General features: G+C 40.7%; 1 protein-coding gene across 8 annotated transcripts in view; it reads left to right on the forward strand.

The window, feature by feature from the left end:
• Nucleotides 1-23,559, forward strand: part of TTLL7 (tubulin tyrosine ligase like 7) — a 105,639-nt gene that overhangs the window by 79,000 nt on the left and 3,080 nt on the right. For 2 of the 8 annotated variants that reach the window (XM_073357227.1, XM_073357225.2), the window contains 5 exons: nt 693-973; nt 5,103-5,216; nt 9,118-9,198; nt 16,504-16,664; nt 21,712-21,885. The exons of 1 other annotated variant lie outside the window; for it this stretch is intronic. In XM_073357227.1, the coding sequence (XP_073213328.1) occupies nt 693-973; nt 5,103-5,216; nt 9,118-9,198; nt 16,504-16,664; nt 21,712-21,885 (811 nt within the window). Of the gene's footprint in view, nt 1-692; nt 974-5,102; nt 5,217-9,117; nt 9,199-16,503; nt 16,665-21,711; nt 21,886-22,422; nt 22,542-22,736; nt 22,853-23,559 lie in introns of those variants that run through there. 5 more of the 8 variants (XR_013636194.1, XR_013636195.1, XM_078854100.1 and 2 more) reach the window with 5 other exon arrangements.

Genomic DNA, 23,559 nt, shown 5'->3' on the forward strand with positions numbered 1-23,559 from the left:
AGTTGCCAATCAAATTTATTCTTTGTTGTTGTTGTTTTTAATTTCCGTTGAACATGATTTTGTTGGGAAATTAAAAAAACGATCTAGGGAAGTGCAGAAGGTAAGATTTACAGATGGGTCACTCTCCAGGTAAATAAGTGGAACAATAACTAAACAGTGTAAGATTGAATATTAAAGTGCTGACATGGTTTGTACAATATATTATTTGTGTTTTTGTAGTTTGCAGTTTAGGAGTATTGCATTGAAGTTGTCATCATATAGCTATGTAGTTATGTTTGCATATGGTACTGCTGCCAAAAATTGTTTTGTAACAGAATCTTATTTTTATTATGGGCTGCAGAAGGCCTAAAATGTAGAGGATCAGTGTAGTTCTGCTGTCCAGAAAAGCCAAAGTCCCTACTCCCTTCCCCCCTAATTCTCTGACCACATAGAGGAAGTCCACATTCCATCTTACTGAACCACAAGATGCAAACACCCTTCGACAAATTTATTTGTACATGGGAGAGGATTTGAGCCTAACTGAGGAAGGCTGATTTGGGAACAGGAATGGGTACTTTTATGGGTTGCATAAAGCATTTATTACTGGAGAACCTTATGATTTCCAATAGACCTATTCTCTAGTCAGTAATGACAGAGGAACGTAGAGTAAATGGATGGAAAGTAATTATATCCTGCATTGTCTTTGTCTTCAGGCAGATTACACTGGAAACCTTTAATTAAAAATATAAAAACTCCATCATATTCACCCTCCACATCATCCACAGGTCCTATAAGGCGTTCTGTAAGCTGTCCCCGTTCAATATCAGTCTTCGCTATACAGTCACAAGCAGCTGAGCAACGTCCCTTTTCAGCCAAACCTGCAGTGCAAATGCCACGTCCGTCGTCAATGAATAGGTCCCATTCTTTAACTCGTAATTCATCTTCAGTTGGAATGTGTAATACTGCTAGTCTGGGCACAGTACACTCTTCAGGGGTAAGTTGTTAAAAACATCACCCTGTGTTTTATTTATCTAAAACATGTATTGCAGTGTTGCTTTGTGTATTACTGCTTCAATAAGATTTTGAATTTCTTTCAACACAGTACCGCTGTCATCTTGGTGTATAATAGTAGTTTTCCTTCTACATTACTTGTTTTCTTGATACAATGTCAGAGATCCTGAGGTACTGAAATAGCTTATGTTTTAATAGAATCTCAGGAGTATTGGACTGCTACACCTTTATGCTCCTTAAAATTAGCTCTTGCAGTGATTCTTTCATGTTTCCAGTGCATCCATTAGATTGCAGCCCTGCAAACACCACAACTTATGGGAAAGGACTTCTTAGTCTGTGCCCTTGTGACTGAGAATCTTGAGTTTCAAACACCCTTCCTGCACCATGTCTAAAAGATGGAAGGTTTTTCTCTTCTCCAGGACAGTCTGTGTGAATGATTTGGGAATTATTGATTTCCCAAACAATATAAAGGCTTATCTGCCTAAGGATTTTTACACTGGCAGAACTATGCTGGTGTTTCAACATCAATATAAATCCCCTGTATAGATATGTTGCATTAGAGTAAAGCAGGGCTTGCATTAGTAAGACTTAGGCTATATCTTCCCTGCAACAAGAGGTGTGCGTATACATTGAGAAACCTATTTTGGTGTAGAAACCTAGTTGACAAGGTAAAGCTAGTTTTGAACTCGATGTAGCTAGCTGAGGTAAAATCTATATCATCCACTCCTGGGATTTAGCTCATCCAGCTATATAAAGTTAAAAATTACAGGATCTTGTCTCCGTTAGGATTTTACATTGAGATAACTAATTTCAATTAGCTGTCTCAGAGTAAAAACACACATTTTCCCCCAAATGAAGACAAAGCTTTTCTCCCATTTTGAAATGCATCCCTAAGGTAGACAAGCCTTAAAGCCAATGTGGCCTAATTTAAAACAAGATGTATTTAAGAATAAACGGAAGATCAGATTTAAAAAGTTTTCACCACATATCTAGTTTTACACGTGACAGGAATTAAGATAGGTAGGTTTATTGTTGTGGTTAGCTGCAGTGTAGTAACTGCCTTACAGTTCTAGAGTTGGATTTCTCCCCTCTCTGTCCAGCCTATCTGAGATCATCCTCTTTGGTTTCCCCTTTCGTAGTTCCGTTATCCTTTACAGGTTTCTGTGATGTTCCTCATGCCCCACTTATGCCAAAGTGGTGTTCCCTGGGATCTGTCCCAAAATTAATTCAGGAATATGTTAAGTGCTGTAGCTAAACTATTTCAATTCCTGTTTTCCAGTCCCCTTTATATCTTATCACCCTCAAATAATCCTTTGGAGATAGGTCAATTAAAATGGGCACTTTCAGTCCACATATGCAATCCCTCTCCCCATCAGAGGAATGTCTGTTGTGAGAAATTATTTTGGGATGCTTATTAACCTTTCTAACTTTTACTCACCCTAACCAAAATTTTTAATGTGGCAAAAAGCTCATTGTCTGCTGCCTCTGAGGCTCTGTCTTGAAGATGAAAAAAGGTTCTTTTTTAAACTGAGTTAGTTGATGTGATGTAAAACATCCCTGACCATCTTTTGTACATACAGTTTAACAACTTTAAATTCCGCTAACAGGATTATAAAGATATTAACCTCTGTCTACAGACAGTGTTAAGGATGTTTCCCTTCACATTAGCTAACTCAAGGTTAAAAAAGCTCCTTTTTATCATGAAGACATACTCTGAGAATTTATTGATACAGAGCTAGTATGGACTTCTCTCTTCAGATTAATTCTGATCTATATCAAATACAAATTACTGAGACATTAAAATGAGTCTGTCACAGTGTGCCACTGAAAATGATCTACTCACTTAAATAAACATGAGTAAGAAACCAGATTTACTTTTTCATTGAGAAAGCTTCAACTACTGGCAGAGATCTTGTATTACAGAATATCCTTGCTTCTGTGACAAAACCGGGGTCGTATTCCTTAAAATAATGCAAATAAAGTTACTTATAGAATAGCAGTGGGAAAGATTTAATGATAACTTTATGGACTGAGTTCCATGCACAGTACTGTATGATTGTTTTTGCAACCAAGCATAATATACTGTATATTGCTGATAGAGTAAAAATTAAAATGGATAATCCATAATTTTTTAGCATGCTCAAAATAAATTATTTGGAAAGTGTATGTTTATCAGCCCTTCGAGTAGTGAGAAGAAAGTATGTTTTTAGTGTCTTGTATTACCATTAATTAGATTGATTTAAAAACCAAATACATAAAGATATGGAACCTAAATATGGAAAAACAACCTATACTTGAGCTACAAACTCAGAATTATAAATAGAAATAAACGAGGCATTAGATGCCTCTTTATTTCAGAGCCAAATTATTATATATTATATGGCAACATTATTTTGTTAAGATTTAAAGTAGCTATCACTTAATTCGGCCAAAACAAGCCCTTAAGAGACTAAGGGCTGTACTTCTCCCAAAATCCACAGATGTTAGGCTGTAAATGCTAAGTTAATGTTCAACTTTTAACAAATATAAAATCAAGCCCCATCCCAAGCCTCCAGACATTCTGAAGTATGCAAAAGTGGAGTTATAATCTAATCTAATCTAATCCATCTATCATCACAAACAACCTTAATTCTGCCCCCATAGCACCATCCTGAGGGAACTAGAACATCTTAGACAATCTTAACCATCTGTCACACAGGCTCATCTCAATATTGATCAAAAACATTCATAACTTGAGTTTGAAATCCTGGCCCCATGAAGTCAATGGCAACACTTTTATTGACAAGGATAAGTGCAGGGTCCTGCACTTAGGATGGAAGAATCCAATGCACCGCTACAGACTAGGGACCAAATGGCTAGGCAGCAGTTCTGCGGAAAAGGATCTAGGGGTGACAGTGGACGAGAAGCTGGATATGAGTCAACAGTGTGCCCTTGTTGCCAAGAAGGCCAATGGCATTTTGGTATGTATAAGTAGGGGCATAGCCAGCAGATCGAGGGACGTGATCGGTCCCCTCTATTCGACATTGGTGAGGCCTCATCTGGAGTACTGTGTCCAGTTTTGGGCCCCACACTACAAGAAGGATGTGGATAAATTGGAGAGAGTGCAGTGAAGGGCAACAAAAGTGATTAGGGGTCTGGAACACATGATTTATGAGGAGAGGCTGAGGGAACTGGGATTGTTTAGTCTGCAGAAGAGAAGAATGAGGGGGGATTTGATAGCTGCTTTCAAATACCTAAGAGGTGGTTCCAAAGAGGATGGTTCTAGACTATTCTCAGTGGTAGAAGATGACAGGACAAGGAGTAATGGTCTCAAGTTGCAGTGGGGGAGGTTTAGGTTGGATATTAGGAAAAACTTTTTCACTAGGAGGGTGGCGAAACACTGGAATGCGTTACCTAGGGAGGTGGTAGAATCTCCTTCCTTAGAAGTTTTTAAGGTCAGGCTTGACAAAGTCCTGGCTGGGATGATTTAGTTGGGGATTGGTCCTGCTTTGAGCAGGGGTTTGGACTAGATGACCTTTTGAGGTCCCTTCCAACCCTGATATTCTATGATTCTGTGACTTTAGCAGGGTTTCACCCTTTCATTTACTGAACCTGTGCATGGAAGTTTGGTATGATTTCATATGATTGGCAACTTGTGCTAAATTGAGATGCAGGACTGGAAAGCAATGGATGTCTCAGCTCACGTTGGAGGTGCAGTGGTAGAGTTCTGTGAGTTGTTTGTTAGTGGCTGCATAAAGAATCCTCTTTGCTCATAAAATAGTCTTTAAATTTAAGTTTGTGTTTCAACTGCATATTTTAAATGGGGTATATCATAAATCTATAGCAGATTTTTCTCATCTGTCTGAAACAAATTTACCTTCAGACTTCACTTCTCTTGCAGTATTTTACAAGTTCTAGTCAATACTTATATGTTAATGTACACATACAGTGTATGTATTATGTACATATACTGTTTTTACATTATTTTTAAAAAATCTATTTATTTTCCTCTGTTTGGGAATAAATGTTTTTTACCATGGAAGTATCTTTCACATAAAAGATACACATGAAATCACTAATTCTTTACTAAATCAAATCCATATCCATTTTTGAATGAGTCTTTGCTTCAATAGAGAACAAAAGAGCAAGAAGAGGCATTGACAAGAGAGACACTGTTCATTTTCAATGATATGAGGATCAAGTTCCCAGGAAAAACAGATGAAGAGGCAGAATTAATCATAGAAAATGTAAGTATCTATCAATGAGAGAGGTGCATCACAGGACACTTATTGTTTTATATTCAGTCCCTATGAACTTGGGAAAATAAAAAGTGCATCTAATGATTCATGAGCTCCTATGGCCTTCAGCTCATGGAACTCATAAATCAAAGGATTCCAAAAGCTCAGATTTCTACATTCTACCTGACCTTAAAAGAACAACACTGAAATCATTCTTAGGACTTTCTAAAATGTGACAAACATATATAATTAGGAAGATTAATTAACTTAAGTTTATAATTGTGGAGGTTTGTCCTGTTAAAGTTCAAACTTTTAAGTAAGCAAAGAAGAATGTTACAATTAATTAATAGTTATGTTTCACAGAATGTGACTATGGATTATGACATGTTTATCACTACCCCTGAATAGGCATGCTAACGAACTCAGAAAGGTATGCAATAAGGTGAAGTAAAAGCCTGAGTATCAGTTCCAGGAATACCATTTGCATTCTTGCTGGCTCCTTCAGTTTGCCAGTTTGGCTTTTCCTTTTATCTAACATTCTTCTGAGCCTTAGTGGTTGGCGTGAAACAAAGAAGGATATGAAAGGAGGTGAAAGAATAAGAGATGAATATTGTGCTTGATGCTAAACAGTAAAGGGGAATCTTAAAAGAAAATAATACCAAATATGAAGAGATGCTGGGAGAGACAAAGTGCAGATGGGAAAAACTTTGAAAATGCTGAAGAACAAAGAAATAAACATCAGTTTAAGAAAGGAAAAAAGTAAATAGCGACGTTGTGTTACGCTCTTTCTCTGGCAGAGGTGTAACATACGCATGTTAACATGTCGCAGGTTAAACCAACTGTATCCTGGCTCAGTCAGGGGTCCACTTGCAGGGGAACTGAGCAGCTTTCATTGTTATTGGTAGGGGCTGCCCAGGCTGTTTTCTTTGTTATGATGAAGATGTATGCAAAGCTCTTCCTGACTCCAGACACTATCCATGTGGAAATGTCCACTGCCTTCTGGGCCATGCAAATCCTGAATGGCCATTGATACTGGCTTCATATAGGCCACGTCTATGCTACCTACCGGATCAGTGAGTAGTGATCGATCTATTGGGGATCGATTTATCTTGTCTAGTATTGACGCGATAAATTGATCCCTGATCGCTCTGCTGTCGACTCCGGGACTCCTCCACTGCAAGAGGCGGAAGCGGAGTCGATGGGGGAGCAGTGGCCGTCGATCCCGCGCCGCGAGGATGCGAACTAAGTGGTTCTAAGTCGATCTAAACTAGTCTTGTATCTGAAGTTGCGTATCTTAGATCGATCCCCACCCCCAGTGTAGACCAGGCCATAGTAATCCAGCCTCTCTGAGAGGGCAAAGATACCCCACAAATGTGCATACCAGAGAGAGATTTCTGAAACAATTTTTTTTAAACTTTTTTTTGGTGGGAAATTTCAAAATTTCCAGTTTTCCTGATGAAAACAAAAACTTTTTCAAAATTTCTGAATTTCAAACAGAATGGAAATTCTGAGTTTGAACCAGCTCTACTGACTATAGCTCTAGGACTTAATTCCTGTGTGTGACCCAGAAGCACAGGCATGAGACAATCCTTGGTCAGTCTATGGGTAGGGTCCTACCAAATTCACGGCCATGAAAAACATGTCACGGACCGTGAAATCTGGCCTCCCCCCGTGAAATCTAGGCTTTTGTGTGTTTTTACCCTGTATTATACAGATTTCATGGGGAGACCAATGTTTCTCAAACTGGGGGTCCTGACCCAAAAGGGAGTTGCAAGGTTATTTGGGGTGGGTGGGAGAGTTGTGTTATTGCCACCCTTACTTCTGCACTGCCTTCAGAGCTGGACTGCCAGAGAGCAGCAGCTGATGGCTGGGTGCCCAATTCTGAAGGCAGCGCCCCACCAGCAGCAACGCAGAAGTCAGGGTGGCAATACCACACCATGCCACCCTTACTTCTGTGCTGCTGCCTTCAGAGCTGGGCAGCCAGAGAGTGGTGGCCGCTGACTGAGGGCCCAGCTCTGCAGGCAGCAGTGGAGACGTCAGGGTGGCAATACCATACCATGCCAGCCTGACTTCTGCGCTGCTGCTGGCGGCGACACTGCCTTCAGAGCTGGGATCCCAGCCAGCAGTCGCTGCCACGCTCCAGCTGCCCAGCTCTGAAGGCACTGCTGCCACCAGCAGCAGTCCAGAAGTAAGGGTAGCAGTACCGCAACCCCCCTACAGTAACCTTGCGACCCCGCCACAACTTCTTTTTGGGCCAGGATCCCTACAACTACAACACTGTGAAATTTCAGATTTAAATAGGTGAAATCATGAAATTTACTATTTAAAAAATGCTATGACCATAAAATTGACCAAAATGGACCATGAATTTGGTAGGGCTCTATCTACGGGCCATCTGAAAAACCAAATTCCCTTGTATGTGTGGGGCCTGGCCTAATTCTTGATCACTGAAGAGGAGTGCAAGGCCTGTTACGCCAATTCCTCCCTTTATAGTCTAATTTGAGAGCTCCCTTTGCTGTTTGTGGTGTGTGTGAGTAAGAATGCAAATATTCAGCTTAATAGGCTCCTCTTTTTTTTCCTCCTTGGATAAGCTGTGGAATACGGCTGTGAGCCTGAGAGACTTTTTGAGCCATACGGTTCCTTTAAAACACCGTCACTGACTGTACAGCATAGCTAGCGAAGCACCTGCCTTTCACTTTAAGTGAATCCCTATAACATGGTTGCCATGAGCCTGGTGTCAAATAGGCTGGGCAGAATCTCTGGCTTTGCACCTGGGAAATTGATTGACTTGGGTGATGATACTGGGAAAATTTTTCAAAAGCACTTCAGTGATTTCGGAGCCTGAGTCCTATTGAAAGTCAATGGGACTTAGGCTCCCAAGTGACTTAGATGCTTTTGAAAATGGGTCTCAGGCTCCTATGTTTTTGAAAATTTTACCTATAATGCCTAAACCAGCTTTGAGCCACACTAGCTTTCAGTTGCTCCCAAGGCCTTGTCCAGCGGTCAGTGATTACCAAGGTAAAGGAGTGCCACGTAACTGCCTCCATTCCCCTGGGAGCATCCTTATAATGCGGGTTCAGAAGAGGGTGACATAAGGGCTGCAACAGTGGCTCTGCATCACTGGATCCTCTGGTAGCCAAATCCACCAGCTTTGGGTCTGTTCTAGCTGACCACAGAATCTGGCCCTTCAAAGGGAGTTTTGCCTGGATAGGAACTGAGGCATTTGAATGAACTCATAGGTTTCTCCCCCTAGGCTATTCGTTTTCTCGACTTTGAACTAAAGTAAAAGGCTTCTTCAATATTTTTTTCAAAATGTACTCCATCTAGTGGCATGTCCTGATATAACATTAAGCATGACAATATGCTTCCTGATTACAAAGTCCCCTGTAAAGCCACTTAGCGAACTTCTATTGGAAAATAAGAATCTCAGGGTTGGAACAGGTCAGATCACAAAGTGATGGTGTATTAGATGACTTTGAGGCAAAATTGTTAATAGATATTGATCTGGAATACAGACAACGGAGCAGAATAGCAAAAAATTAAAAAGATATGTTAATAGTTCATTAATATTTCGATGTAACCAAGGAAAAATAAAAATACATTTTCTATGATTATTAGGAAGAGTATTTTAAAGTTACCTTTAATGACCTGTATGAAGCACAAAACTTCATATTTACTCAAATAAACAATGGTTATATAATATTGAACTCTGTGCCCATCCCAGAGCTTTTGCTTGCAGTGCTAGAATGGCATGATCAGGTAGAACAGAGAATTAATTATTTTTTGCACAAAATGCTGGGATTGTTTTTAAACAATTAAGTATTTTACCAATGTAATATTGTTGCTGGAAATGTCAGATTCCACTCTTTATAGATGTTTGTTTTTATCTTTTGTTTTTCAACTAATTCAGATTATGGATAATTGGAAATACCATAAGACAAATGTGGCTTCATATTGGCTGATAAAACTGGACTCTGTAAAGCAACGAAAGGTGAGTGATGCACACGTCAACCTTTGAAAATACTATTAAGTAGTAAACATGCATTTAGGAGCCTACATATGGATTGAGGTGCCTAATTTTGGGTACCCATTTTTGAGTATCTTAGTGTAGAATTGTATGCATAGTGCCAGGTGTTATTTGGAGTATACCTTGGACAGCTCATGTGTGGTTGCAAGTCAACATGTGGGGGAGAGAGAGGTCTTGCAACTGGAGGGTCAATAATGTGAGCTTGTGGAAAAAATGACTGTTAGAACAGTAAACAGTGGAGAATTATCACTTCTAGTACAAAGACGCGTGTGCAGCAAACTCCTTCTCCCACCCACCAAAAGAAAAGAAGTAAATATAGCTATCAGGTGTCTGAGTTGTCTGAGTCTGAATTTGTCCCTTTGAGTGTAGTATCTTAGCAGATGGCTTGTTAATGACATGGCAGTGAATTGGAGATAGAGCTACAAAGATTGTAAACTCAATTGAAGATTACAACATTGTTAACAAAGTGCATGGTAGTTATTCCTCTTCTTTTGCCAAATAGTTTATTCCCACGAAAGATTAGTATTGCTTGTCATGCTTTCTCCAGTTCACAGAAATAGTCAGTGCTGCTAGTGTTTATAGTGTGCTAATGGCTTCATTCTTAATCTCCATTTTTAAAAAATGAACATATTTTAGTCAATCTCGGCTTTGTAATCCAGTGTCCCTTTTCCTTAAAATAGCTGAAATTTGATTTGGCAATAGGTGAGATTATCAATATATCACTGGACTGGGAGTCAGGAGATTTGGATTCTCTTTCTGCCCTCGAAAAGAACTTGCTGTCTGACTTTGGGCAAGTCACTTAACCTGCTATGTGCCTCAGTTTCCCAATCTATTTTTTTTAAAAAGAAAACAGTGGAAAGCACTTTGCGTAAAATGCTTAATATATAATATGTATTGTTGTTAGGAAAGGTGAAACATCATTATAAAGGAACAGGAAAAATATGTTGTAACCCCGTTTCAAATTGCCCCTACAAAATCTGCAGTCTCATGTTCAATTGTTTTAATCTCTGTAGTTCTGAATACTGCATAAACTACCTGCTCTGTGTTTGGAACTGGGTACAGACAAGCTGCTATAAAGAAAACTTGTCCGTTGTGATGTGATGTAATTGACTATTTGACCTCAAGTTCATACGTTAGATGGAAGATTTATGCATACAGTTTTATAAAACTGGCGTAGCTGTATAGAGACACAGACATGATGAGAACTTGATGATGCAGGTTAGCTGTGAACTTAATTACAGGTCTTTTGGAATTATATAAAGTGGCAGCATAAATCCACACTTCTGCAGAGATTTTTTTAAAAAGTATAGAGTGAATGTATTGTAGTAGTGTTAGGGGGCTTATTCCTTCACCCACTTACTTCCCTGGTCCTTCTCGCATCAACAGAGAGCAACAATACCCGAAGTCCAAAGGTGCAAACAATTCGATGTTTATTGGGGTGAACTTCCAGCAAGCATGATTCCAGTTTCCTTCCTTAGTATCCTCCTTCCCAGCTCTGACACCACAAAGCCTTACACCTGTGTCCCTGTTCCCATTCCTGCCCTTAGCCAAACATGATTCCAACTTCCTTACTCCCATTCCCTGTTTCCATTTCCCCCTTTAGCAAAACATGATTCCAATTTTCTTACCCCCATTCCCTGTTCCCATCTCCCCCTTTAGCAAAACATGATTCCAATTTTCTTACCCCCATTCCCTGTTCCCATCTCACACACCCACATGCCCACCCCCACCCACACCCCAGTCACTTCCTCATTGACTACAGATTATATAGTAAAACTTGAGTTCTGCTTAGCTATACCTTAACCAATCATTTTCCTGAAATTTAACTAACCAATCCTAACATATTGTAACATGATTATGTAACCAATTATATCCCACCACCTCAATTAGTTTACACCCAGCAAAATTAATTATACAGCAGACAGGACCAATCACAGAACCAGACAGAGATTATACAGACAAACAACAGCAAAGTGGGAACTATAATGACAAAACAATACAGAAGTGAGGATTTCACATCCCAGCTATTGATAAGTGAGTTCTTGCCAGACAGGATGCTATCAAACTAAGTTTCCTTTTACATTTTCTAGGCACTTCCCTTTCTCTGGAGGTGATAGGAATACAATCCTGTCCTGATAGTGCCTAACAGCCCAATAGCACCTTATTTCAATGTGACTAGTTTGGAATGTGAGGATGTGACTGTTCACTTCCCAGCTTATGGCTGCCTCTGCTGCTTAGCCAAAGGCCTTAGCCTAAGAACAGGGCCTCAGACTGTGACAGTAAGAGAAGGCCCTTACACCAGCAGACAGTGATTTTGATTCTTTCTTTTATACCTCTATCACTAGCCAAGTGATAAGAATACACCTAAATTCTTAGAGTACAGGCCTTTGCAGACAGGCCTGAATATCTATATCCTAACAAGTAGTAGCAGTCATTGATTGAGACTGAATTATTTTATTATCTGACAGCCACTGGTCCCTCTGCTGAGTGCCCTTTGCCAATGATGATCTCTTACATGTTTGTAATGCACTGGGGAGGGTCGTTACCCCAGGATCCAGTGCATAGACCTATTCCATCCTTCGCAGCAGGGGAGCTCGGCTGCCTCACCAGCACTCTTCTCCATCTTTCACCAAACCTGCATAGGCCTCTCTGCTGGTGTGCGGATCTACACAGTTGGAGTGGTGGGTTATAGGAAGAGCAGGAAGATTTGTCGTGACCCACAGGTCTCAAACCTGGGTCTGCCAGATTTATGGGAGCAGCCACGCTCCAACCCTCCACCTTGCAGCCTGCTAGTAATAGCTTACCTGAGACTTACAAAGCCCAGCCCCTGCGTGAGGCTCCACCCATGAGGTCCAGTTTGTGGAGTCCCAGACTGGTTGATTGGTCTGCTGGCCATATGTAAGCCAGCAGCAGGACAACGAAGCTGTCCAAACAACTGGCTCCACCCTGTTCTGAACTGTGGGGCTTGTGCTTCCTGCGCCTGATTAGGGTTGCTAGTCATCCGGTTTTCGACTGGAACACCTGGTCAAAAAGGGACACTGGTGGCTCCGATCAGCACCGCTGACTGGGCCATTAAGAGTCCGTTTAGCAGCACAGCAGGGATAAGTCTAAGGGACACTGCCCGGCTCCATGCGGCTCCCAGGCTCCCATGTCCTGCCTCTGGCTCCTAGGTGCAAAGGTGGCCAGGGGGCTCTGCATGCTGCCCCCAGCTCCGCAGCTCCCATTGGCTGTGGTTTCTGGACAATGGGAGCTGTGGGGGCAGCGCCTGCAGACGGGGCAGTGCATGGAGGTCCCTGGCCCCTCCCCCTAGGAGCCAGACATGCCAGCCACTTCTGAGAACCGCCTGAGGTAAGTGCCGCCCGAAGCCTGCACCCACTCCCGCACCCCAACCCTGTGTCCCAGCCCTGAGCCCTGTCCCGCACTCAAAGTCCCTCCCAGAGACTGCACCCTCTCCCACACTTTGAACCCCTTGAACCCAGCCCAGAGCCCCTTCCTGCATCCCAAACCCACTCATTCCCAGCCCCGTACCGGAGCTCGCACCTCCAGCCAGAGCCCTCACTCCTCCTTGCATCCCAATCCCCAGCCCTGAGCCTCCTTCCGCACTATGAACTCTTCATTTCTGGCCCCACCCCGGAGCCCTCACCCCCTCCCGCACTCCAACCCCCTCCCCCAACCCGGTGAAAGTGAGTGAGGTTGGGGGAGAGTGAGTGACAGAGGGAGGGGGGGATCGAGTGAGTGGGGTTAGGGCCTTGGAGAAGAGGTGGGGGTGGGACAGCAAGCGGGGCAAAGGTGTTTAGTTTTCTGCAATCAGAAAGTTGGCAACCCTAACCCTGCTCCTGCTTGATTTTTCTGGCATTCCAACCTGGCTTGACTCCTGGCATCTGACTTGTGGTTCCTGATTTCATTTGTTTCCTGCCTGTGACTCCCTGATATCCTCACCTGCCCTGACTCTGGTTTCTGACTCATGGTTCTGATCTTCAGTTTGTCTCTTGCTTCTGATCTTCCTGTATCCCAACCCAGCTGACTCTTGACTCCTGTCTCATGAGTGCAGACTCTGGCTCTGACTACTAACTCTGGCTGCGTATGACCTGGTCATGACAAGATTGCACATTATCCCCCCTTCAGTGGAGTGTACAAGAAAAAGATAATGGAACGCAGACCCCAAACTTTGCAGTCTTCTCTGAAGTGGAGATCCCTTTGGGGGGAAAAGGTCCGGGGCAACTGTAGCTAGGAGGAGTCCTTGATAGCACAGATCTTTTGCACCTAGACTGCTAGGAGTAGGGGGAGGGGAAATCTGCTGGGGGTCAAAGCTGCAGCAGAGATGTGGGTCCCCTGTACGGAACCTTGGGGAGTCTCTTTCATCTATTCCAACAAGGTTATCCCTTTAGAAAAGAAAAAAGGGCGGGGGCGGGGGGAGGAATCTCCATGAAGCCCTGGCAGAGGGCACAACCCCCTCTTGTGGGCTGAAGGGGGTACTTAGACCTGATATGGCATCACCACTCCAATATGTTAACAGGTATCTCAGATTGGGAATACTATTTCATTGACCACACCGTTTTCAATTGCCCCTGTTTTGTTTTTGTTTTTTTTCTTCTACTACAAGAGTTTCAGCCATCCTGTTTAATTTTAGCTGTGGCTTTATCACTCCAGCTGGTGTTTCCCCTGTAACCGGTGTTTTAAAAAGCATGCTAGTGGGTCCTGTGCTTTCTTTGACTGACGCTTGTGTGGCACCCAGGGCATGTACAGTATGTCAGGATAAGACACTAGGTCATTATTAATATAAAATGCAGTACTGAAAATGTGGATTTCTTCATGTGAAGACACCTTTGATGACTCAGGAGAATAATACTACCTGAAGCATTGATGTGCTCTTGATATTCTGGCAGCAGGGGAAATGATTTGCTGTACGTTTTTGTACCTTTTTAACCTCAACCCCTTCAAGCAATCAGATAGTTATTCTTAGGGATGTAGTTATACAAATGGCTTCCCTTGGAGATTGACATTGCAGCTAAGGATTTCCAAATGTGACATATGAGCACAAAGCTTTAGTGGAGCTGAGAGCAGAGTGTTTTATATTCTAGCAGGGTGGAGATGGGAGGGAAAAGCAGAAAAAAATGAGTGTTAGAGAATATTTCTGAAAGTATAAGTATGTAGTTCAAAAGCAACTCTGCAATTGTATGAAGTTTTAAAACAGAAACTTGGACTCTCTGGCACACGCTCTGGGGTTACTAGGAAATTCCAGAATACGGGAAGGAAATATCCGTCAAATATGCTAGGTTTTCAGTATGTCTATCCCCAACAGGTATATCTTCTTAATGATTTTTCACCCTTGCTCTGGTTAAATACAAACACCTGTATATAGCCATAATCTCTAACATCAAACAGTGATGCGTTGCAAGGACCGTTTAGCAACTGTATTACCTCAGCTTGCACAATTTCTACTGTATCCACTGCTGGCACACTCTCTGTCTTTGACTGCTCAGTTTATTCACCACCTTGTTCTGTTATATCTAGATGATTTGTTGTGTTAGTGCAAAAGAAAAGAAAGAAAAGGACATTCTCATTCTGCACAGGGAAATTAATTTGGTTGGAGCTAAATGGCTGTGCCCTTGTGCAATGCCTGAAAGTTCTTTAGTTCTTTTTTGGGTGCTGATCCGTAGAGGTATTCTCTGTGCGTCTACATGCACTCCATGTGCCCAAAACCAGAGGACTCTTCAATAGCAATATTCATTGGTGTAGTAAAAAGACAACGCTCATCTTACCATGGATAAATTCTCTGCTTGGTCACTCCCTTGTCAGGTATCTTAGGGTTTGGATACCATCTTACTTGCTGAGCAGTAGGGGCAGCTCCTTTCAGAAAATCACTTTAACAGGCTTTATTCTATGTGATGCTGTTGGCATTTTGGGGTCTGATGAACTGCAATATGCTTTTTGGGGTGAAATTTGCCTTTGTTCAGCACAAAGCCTATATAAGTGGTGGGCCACCTGTGGCCCTTCAGGATAATCTGATTGCGAGCTGTAAGACATTTTGCTGACGTTGACCATCCACAGGCACGCCCCCTCCTGCAGCTCCCAGTGGCCGTGGTTTGCCATTCCCAGCCAATGGGAGCTGCAGGAAGTGGCGGGCCGCAGGGACATGCTGACTGCCATTTCCCGCAGCTCCCATTGGCCAGGAACAGTGAACCACGGCTACTGGGAGCCGTGGGGGCCATGCCTGCAGACGGTCAACATCAGCAACGTGTCTTGCAGTCCGCAATCCGATTACCCTGATGGGCCACATGAGGCCCGCGGGCAGCAGGTTGCCCACCACTGGCCTATCTGGTACTTAAATTACGTTCTCAGAAAACATGTTACAGGCAGTATTTAAATAGCCATGATTTAGCCCAGATTCTGTGCTGCAATTCTGCATCAATATATCCACACACAACTCCCATTTAATTCAAGTGTATCGGAGAGCAGAATTGGTCATGTTCTAATGAGGTACTTCCTACTCCATAGTCTACTGGTGTATGTATGCATGGAAGAAAAACCACATGAGACATTGAGCTAAGATGTATACTAGACAGAGGACCAACTTATACACTGTGCGAAAACATCCAGTTTTCTTCTTTCTCCCCACAAACAATATATGTCCATTACATTTTTAAAAAGCATTTCCTTTTCAAATGTCTCTTAATGCTGATTTTTCTTCAATGCTATGACATACTATTTCCTGCATAAAAGCCAGTCTTACTAAAATAGTGTCTTATGGTTTGATTCTGAGTAGGGCTAAGCACCTGCAACACACACTGAAGTCAGTGTAGACTGTGGGAGCTCAGCTCCTCTCAGGATCATTCTTTTATGAAGTAGATGGTATTCTAAACACAGTAACCCATTTTAAAAGTATTCAGTATTGCTTAAGATGGTATTAATAATAAGGCTCCTTATCAGCTCTGTGTGTGTGTGTGTGTGTGTGTGTCCTTTTCTGTTTTTACTTGTTTTTAACAATCTTTTTTACTTGCTAATACTGGAAAAGGTGGGGGGAGAAATACTAATGCAATAAATATGAAAACTTGTTTTGTTTTTGCAAAATGGGTTTGATGGAAAATGATGCCATAGCAAAGTTAGTAAATAAAACAGCTTGTTGAAATTTAGAAGTGATGATGCTATATGATAATTCTCCGTTACCATTTTTTCTGTGTAATGAAAGGACAGATGTTTGATTTTGAGATTTTGTTATATATGTCTATTTTTTTAATGCTTTGATTTGCTTGAAATATTCTTTTCTAGGTTTTGGACATAGTGAGGACAAGTGTTCGTGCTGTTCTGCAACGTGTCTGGAGGGTTTCTGATGCTGAATGTTTACATTTGTACCGTATTTTTAACCGTTTGTTTAATCGCTTACTCTGGAGCCATGGCCAAGGCCTGTGGAACTGTTTCTGTAATTCAGGGTAGGCCTAATAAATGTATTATTGTAATCCTTCTAATAATTTCACAGCTGGCCTAGTTTAATGTTTACTTTCGTTCAAGAAATTATTATAATAAATAGAACTGTTTTAAAAACCATTAATCAAAAATGTACCATGTAATTACCTATTAACATAGACCAAGCATTTCAATAATAGGCTAGTACAGTTAGGATCTTAGATCCATATGAAGGTATCTAAAGTAAATGATTTGATTTTTCAGGAATGCTGAGCATCCTGCAGCTCCCATTGATTTCTCTCATTGAGAGACCCTTCTGACTCAGCACTTTTGGCCTGATTTTCAACTATTTAAGTGACTCTGACAGGGTTTCTGGGGTGCTATCTGGATTGTGGGACCACGGAGCCTCCAAAACCCGCCAGCCTGGGGTTTCCCTCACTCTACAAAGCTACTGCACTTACACAGACATCCCCAGGCAGGGACACACCCAACTGAGTTACATGAATGCTTCTCCCACCCACTCATGAAGCTGCAGCCTTGCACCCCAGAACTGTACTCTGTGGCACTGGTCAGAAGCCTGGCCCGTGTCAGCTCCTGACCTAGTTGGCCACTCTGACAAAAGGGTAGTGGATGTGCAACAGCCCTTGATAACCTGAGTTGAGATTGCCTGGGCTCTTCAACCAAACAGGCTTTATATTAGGTAAAATATAAAACAGATTTATTAATTACAGAAAGATGGATTTTAAGTGATTATAAGTGGTAGGCATAAAGGTCAGATATAGTTACCTTAGGAAATAAAAATAGAAACATTCTAAATCCTAAACTTTTAATCTAAACAAGCATTGAATCAAATAGCTTTTCTCACCCTGACAGATGGTACAGGAGGTTACAGTTCCTCAATACATAGACTGGACCATTTTCTAGCCAGTGATCCAAACTCCCCAGTTCAAATTCTGTGTCTTGCAGACATGCTTCCAGGTGTTGAGATGTGGGGGGAGAGAGGCCAAGTCATGATGTCACTTCCCTCCTTTTATACTTTCTTCCAGTTTGCTGGAAAGATCCTTGCTGTGAGGAGGGGATCAGGCAGTCGCCATTGATAAAAGCACTCCATTGCAAACATACCTTCTCTAAGGAATCTCTGGGATAGTGGATTCTGTTGTTGATGAGCTATTAATGCTGTCTGGCTATTGGTAGCTACTATTTTGTTGTAACTGAAAGGCTGGTTGTGGGTGTTCCCAACCTCACAACATATTTCAGGAACAGAGCTAGCAATACTTCATAACTTCACATACAATGATAGCACATACAATCCAGTAGGATAGTCATGTTCAACAGATCAAGACTTTTAAAATACCTCCTCACAAGGTATACTTTGTACAAAACATATCCTAATTATATCACCGTGGTGAATATGAGGTTCCAGGGTGCCACTTTGAGGTACAGAGAGTCACAGTGACTTAATCTTAACTTTAGTTGGCCTCTGACAAAAATCCTGGCCTTATCTGTTTGATTCCTAGAATAAAGAAAAGGAGAGTCAAGTAAAGAGTCCTGCTGACATTTTATACCCCAAGTATTCAGCTTCTGTTGTGTGGTTTAGAAATACAGCAGAATTTCTGAGTTGGACTGTATTTGCTCTTCATTACATATCTGAAACAATTATGAGAATGTGAGCATGTGAAAAGTAGGAAATTGTGACACTGATAGGTAAAGAAATGTGTTTTTTGCTTGAAAATTAAGGATGGTTACTGGAAAAGATGCCATGTTTTTAAAATTAAATTAGCCCATTCCCCAGCCCCTGATGCTCATGCAGTTGAAGTCAAAGGACTATTCATGTGAGGAAAGGTCTGCAGGATCAGATCCTATGTATATAACAGAGCAAAATAGGTCAAAGATCTTTTACAGTTTTTTTCCCCATAAGGAAGACTATATGTATGAATATGTACCATATATGCTCTCCAGATAAATTTCTTCGTAAATATATAGCATGAGGTGACTAATGGGATGTTTTTGAGTAGCTTGCAAAAGAGGATTGAAAAAAGATTTATTGAAAATGAGCTTCAACAAATATACACATGATGATGATGGGTTTCATATGTACAAAAAGAAATAACTCATTTGTCACTTGTAGGGAATGCTTGCACTACATTTACAAATGTAATAAACCTTACCTGTATTCAACACAATGACAAGAAAAGGGAGGTGGGAAAAAAATAGGATATTAAAAGCAACAGTCCGAGAGTGAGAGATCCTCTGCTGGCATAAATTGGCATAGCTCCATTGATTTCAATTGACTTTAATGGTTTGATGTCAATTTATACCAGCTGAGGATCTGACCCATAATATGATTGATTCTTCTATAAGTGCTTGCATATGTCCATTACACTGTATGGGTATGATCAAAATCTTAGCATTGTACCTAGTGGTACTTTTTTCCACTTCATTGTTTTAAAAATATTTTATTTCAGAATTTTCAATAATCCCTTAATTTTAGTGTTACAGTTAGCATCGCTTTACACAACATATATGTGAACCTCTTGCTTTTAATATTGAATTTTTTAATATTTAATATTGTTTTGGAAGCCTCAATTTGTAATGATTCTTATTTTCAGAAATCAAACATTTTTCTACAAAAATGTTTTTTGTTCAAAAGTTGATCAGCTCTCCTGTTCAACTGATTCAGGAATGCCGCTCTTGAGCCTGCTGAATAAATCAGTGAAGAGCAGGATCTTTGATATAGCAAAAGCTCCTTTCACGCAGAACAGTGCCTTTGTCAGGGAGCCCAGCTGGCTCAGTAGGGTTGTAAACTATCCAGGAGTCTCCTGAAATTAAAGATTATTTCATGTGATAAAATCTCCAGAAATTCTTCCAACCAAAGTTGGTAACCCTATGCCTCAGGAGTCAAGATGAACTCTGACAAAATTCCTGTTCCTTGTTAAAGGAGTTATTGCTTTGTCAAACATCTTTTTTTAAAAAACCTAAGAAACTAATATATACAAACACTGTGGGGTGTTGAGCTTGCCCTACATGCAATATACCTAATACAAAACCTACAAAGCAAGGAAATAGAAAATTATGGCTGTCAGCAGTACATATCCTGTTTCTCCAGCCAGAGACATACTTTACCACTAGCCCAATCACCATACCCCCAAGAGAACATGCTGGAGCCTTAACTCTGCCCTAGAGGGGGTGTGCAATTTTACAGAAGTGAATAGTAGGGACACTGGGGGAGTGAAGTTTGGTGTGTTTGCGGTAGAGGTGGAATTTGGGGAAGATTATGCTGGTTTCCCTCCTAAGGCAGAGTTAAAGTTGTGGTGCATTCTCTGTGGTGTAGGGTGGCTGGGCTAGTGGTAAGGTATGTGTCTCTGCGGGAAGAATAGAGGATATTTATTGTTAGTAGTTTTAACTCGTTATTCCCTTGCTATTTAGGTTGTGTTATATTAGGTGTAGAACGACTAACCGATGCATAAAAAACACTTGTGTATTAATATATGGTATCTGTATGGCATAATCTAGATGTAGCTAATTAATGATAAACTTGCTTTAATCGCCTGCACAAAATCAAAAGGAGTACTCGAAAAGTGATCGTACCAGTTTGATTAAAAATCAAGGTTCAAATAAAGGCTCACACATGATTTAGAATATAGCATACTCCAGCATGGCCTTCCCTTGTTGTATTCCTGTATCCCCTTTCCACGGTGGTGTGCCATGCCAAAAGCAAATTAGATATACCCAAAATTACCTCAGATTTTACTTGTCACATTTCCTGTTCATGCACTGTTATAGCATCAGCCGTGAATTGTCACTAAGCCCTAACAGACATCCTATTTTATGACTCTTATTCAAAACCCCTATGTGGAGGATAAAATCCTGGCTCCACTGAAGTTTTTAGGGAAAAAACTACCATTGACATCAGTGAGCCCAAGACTTCATTCTGGATGCTTAGAACCTGGAAGAGGGATGCAAGGAACCCTCCCCCCACACCTCTCCCACACATATACTGATTTGTTTTTTTAATAAAACAAACACACAAACCCAAGCTTGCCACCCATCTAAGCCATCATAGAGGGCTTTCATTTTTTTTTAAATAGGGAAAGGGGTTTCAAGTATGAATTTTGCCTTTGGACACCCACATAGTTCTCTGTATTCATATCTGAATATTGGACCTATAGTAAGTTGTGAATAAACACAAATGCTGAGTTAGCCCTGTGCACAGGACTAATTCCTCCTTGCTGTGGTGAAACGCACCAGGTTAGACTAGCGTGGGTAGCCTTAAAATTCTGTGCACTGAAAAGCTGAAGGGACTAAACCTTTTTTGGAAATAAAAGGTTAATGGAAACAAAAGTACCTTGTGTATGGTTATTTCAGAGGGAAAAATTTACCAGACACAAACTGAAAGTTTTAATTATACTTCTCTGACTTGATAAAGAGCAGTCTCCCCTGCCCAGTTAGAGCAATGTGCTAATGTTCAAATGGTCTAGACGGAGAAACTCCCATCCCATGACTTTTTGAATGGTTCTGATAGAGAAATGAAATGCTTCCATTTATCTATTTTTTGGAAATGTGAAACAGAGCACAGTATTTTGAACATTTATATTCGACTGTCATATGTATCATTTGTTATTCTCTTCATGCTTAATATCATGGACTTCTGAATATGACTGACTAATGAAAGTATTAGCATGCTATATAATTACTATTCAGATAGTAGCTTGTTAAAAATAAATCAGTATTTTGTGCATCTCATGATGTAGAACACCATTTAAAATTGCATGGCAGTAAATCTTTACGTGCTAAACCTAAACAATGGTCCTATAAATGCTTTAGGGGACATACTGAATGAAAAATGGGTTGTGATCATTTTGAAATATGAAGATTAACTTCTTAATTTGTATTTTATATTCCCACCAACTGTCAGTATATGGGTTAAATAGCATAGGCCTTTCCTGTAAACAGGCAAGGTCACACTTTATTTCTCTTACTCCTCCACTGCTAAATCTGATGTGCAGTAGTAAAGCTTTTAGATTGCCATTTGTAACAGAAAACATGAGGTCATGTCTGTTTCCATGCCAACAGAAGTTCTTGGGAGACCATATTCAGTAAAAGGACAGAGGTGGTGACTCCTGAACAACTCCAGTGTTGTCAACGACTAGTACAACTTTGTAAACACTGCCTGCTAGTGGCTTACAAATATTCAGCAGATTCAAGAGGATCTGTTACTGGAATTAGCCCTGACTGGGATGATACAAGGTATATACTTTCATATTTCTAATTATGAGACATATTGGAATGTATGATCAGATTTTAAATTATATGTGTATACTTTCCTCTAGGCTAGTGGTCTCACCCTGCGGCCCATGAGCTGCTTGTGGCCCAACCAGCACACAGCTATGGCCCATGTGACATCTTCGGGGCCATACAAGTGTATATATATTGTGTGGATGTGGCCCACATAACACAGAGAGAGCTGTATATGCAGCCCACAATGGTAAACAGGTAGAGAACCACTGCTCTAGGCCTAGGAAAAAGCAACACGAACTAGTTCACTGTCTGCAACATAAAGGATGAGCATTTCCTTCCAGCCCTACTTCCTGTCATTATGATTTCTATAGTGTGGTAGTGAACGCAACAGAAATTATCCTTGCTGGGTTAAGAGGAGACTTACCATATTCCTTTTATTTGAAACTAACTTATTAAAAGTTGTTTGCTTAATGCCCAAATAGCCAGAGTAAGAAAGGCATTCTGTACTTAACTGAATTGAAACTTGCCTTTCTTCCTTTTCCTCAGATTCCTGAGAGTAATTGATTCCTGGTTTGCATTCCTAGGAGTGCCCTAACATGTATTACTCAGCTGGCTTCACAACCACTGTGGGATCCCACAAGAGCATAGCTCCAGGCCATGGTCAGGTAAGTGCCATCTGACTTACTGTGTTGTACAGTTTTGCAAAGTTTACTTCTAAAAACTGCAGACATAACAGTTTTTCTTATTGTATTTCCAAAAGTGTATAAACATTTTGTTAAAACCTTGCAAAACAGCACAATATAGTAAAAAAAAAAAAAAAAAAAAAAAAAATTGGCACTTACCTGACTCTCCATGCGCAGGGTCAGTTCTTCAGCAGAGTTATAATATTGTCAGCATGCTGACTTTTACTGAAACATCACTAGGAGTGGAGAGCCAGTGATCTGTGACGCAATGGTCCTGAATTGCAGAATTAAAGGTAAGTTTCAGATTTATGTTCTGAATGCTTCTCTTACCCTAGTAATTTGGATCATTCAGTACATAAACCTACAAATGGGTTGTTCATTTTAAAAGTCATGCAGTTCTGTGCAAGGGCAGTGTGTGTTCCTTAAAATAGCAAATACATTTAGAATGTCCTATAGAAAATAAACGCAATATATATTATCAGTTAAACCTACTGTATGACTTAATTGCTTAAGCAATATGTCTTTAACTAGTTATTTGATATATTAAACTTTCTGCTATTGTCATGTGAATGTTTCAGGGGCTCTAACATAATTTAATACCAGCTGGAAACAGAAGCTGATTGTTCACAGCAAAAGTAGAGGTAATTTAGCCACAAAATGAACCATATGCAATATTCATATACAAATGAGCTTATAATAGTAAAGTGGTAAAATAAAAAAAGATGAAACAAAGTAATTCTTACTTCCACCATTAATACATGGTCATTTTTTTTTCAATTAAAAACCAGCCATAACTGTTCAGACCAATCAAATCACTGTAGTGTATTGCCTAGCTAACAGGCCTGCATTGGCCATTTTCTGTGACTCTGTTGAAGTCCAATGGAAGTGTAATCATGGATTTCAAATGTGAGCAGAATCAGGCTCTCTGTTTTAGATAAGTGCATAGCAGTTACAAAACAGTAACTTTTACTTCTATATCTGTAGTACCATAGTTGTCAGG

Source organism: Lepidochelys kempii, chromosome 8, assembly GCF_965140285.1.
Source record: "Lepidochelys kempii isolate rLepKem1 chromosome 8, rLepKem1.hap1, whole genome shotgun sequence".
NCBI classification, from domain to species: domain Eukaryota; kingdom Metazoa; phylum Chordata; order Testudines; family Cheloniidae; genus Lepidochelys; species Lepidochelys kempii.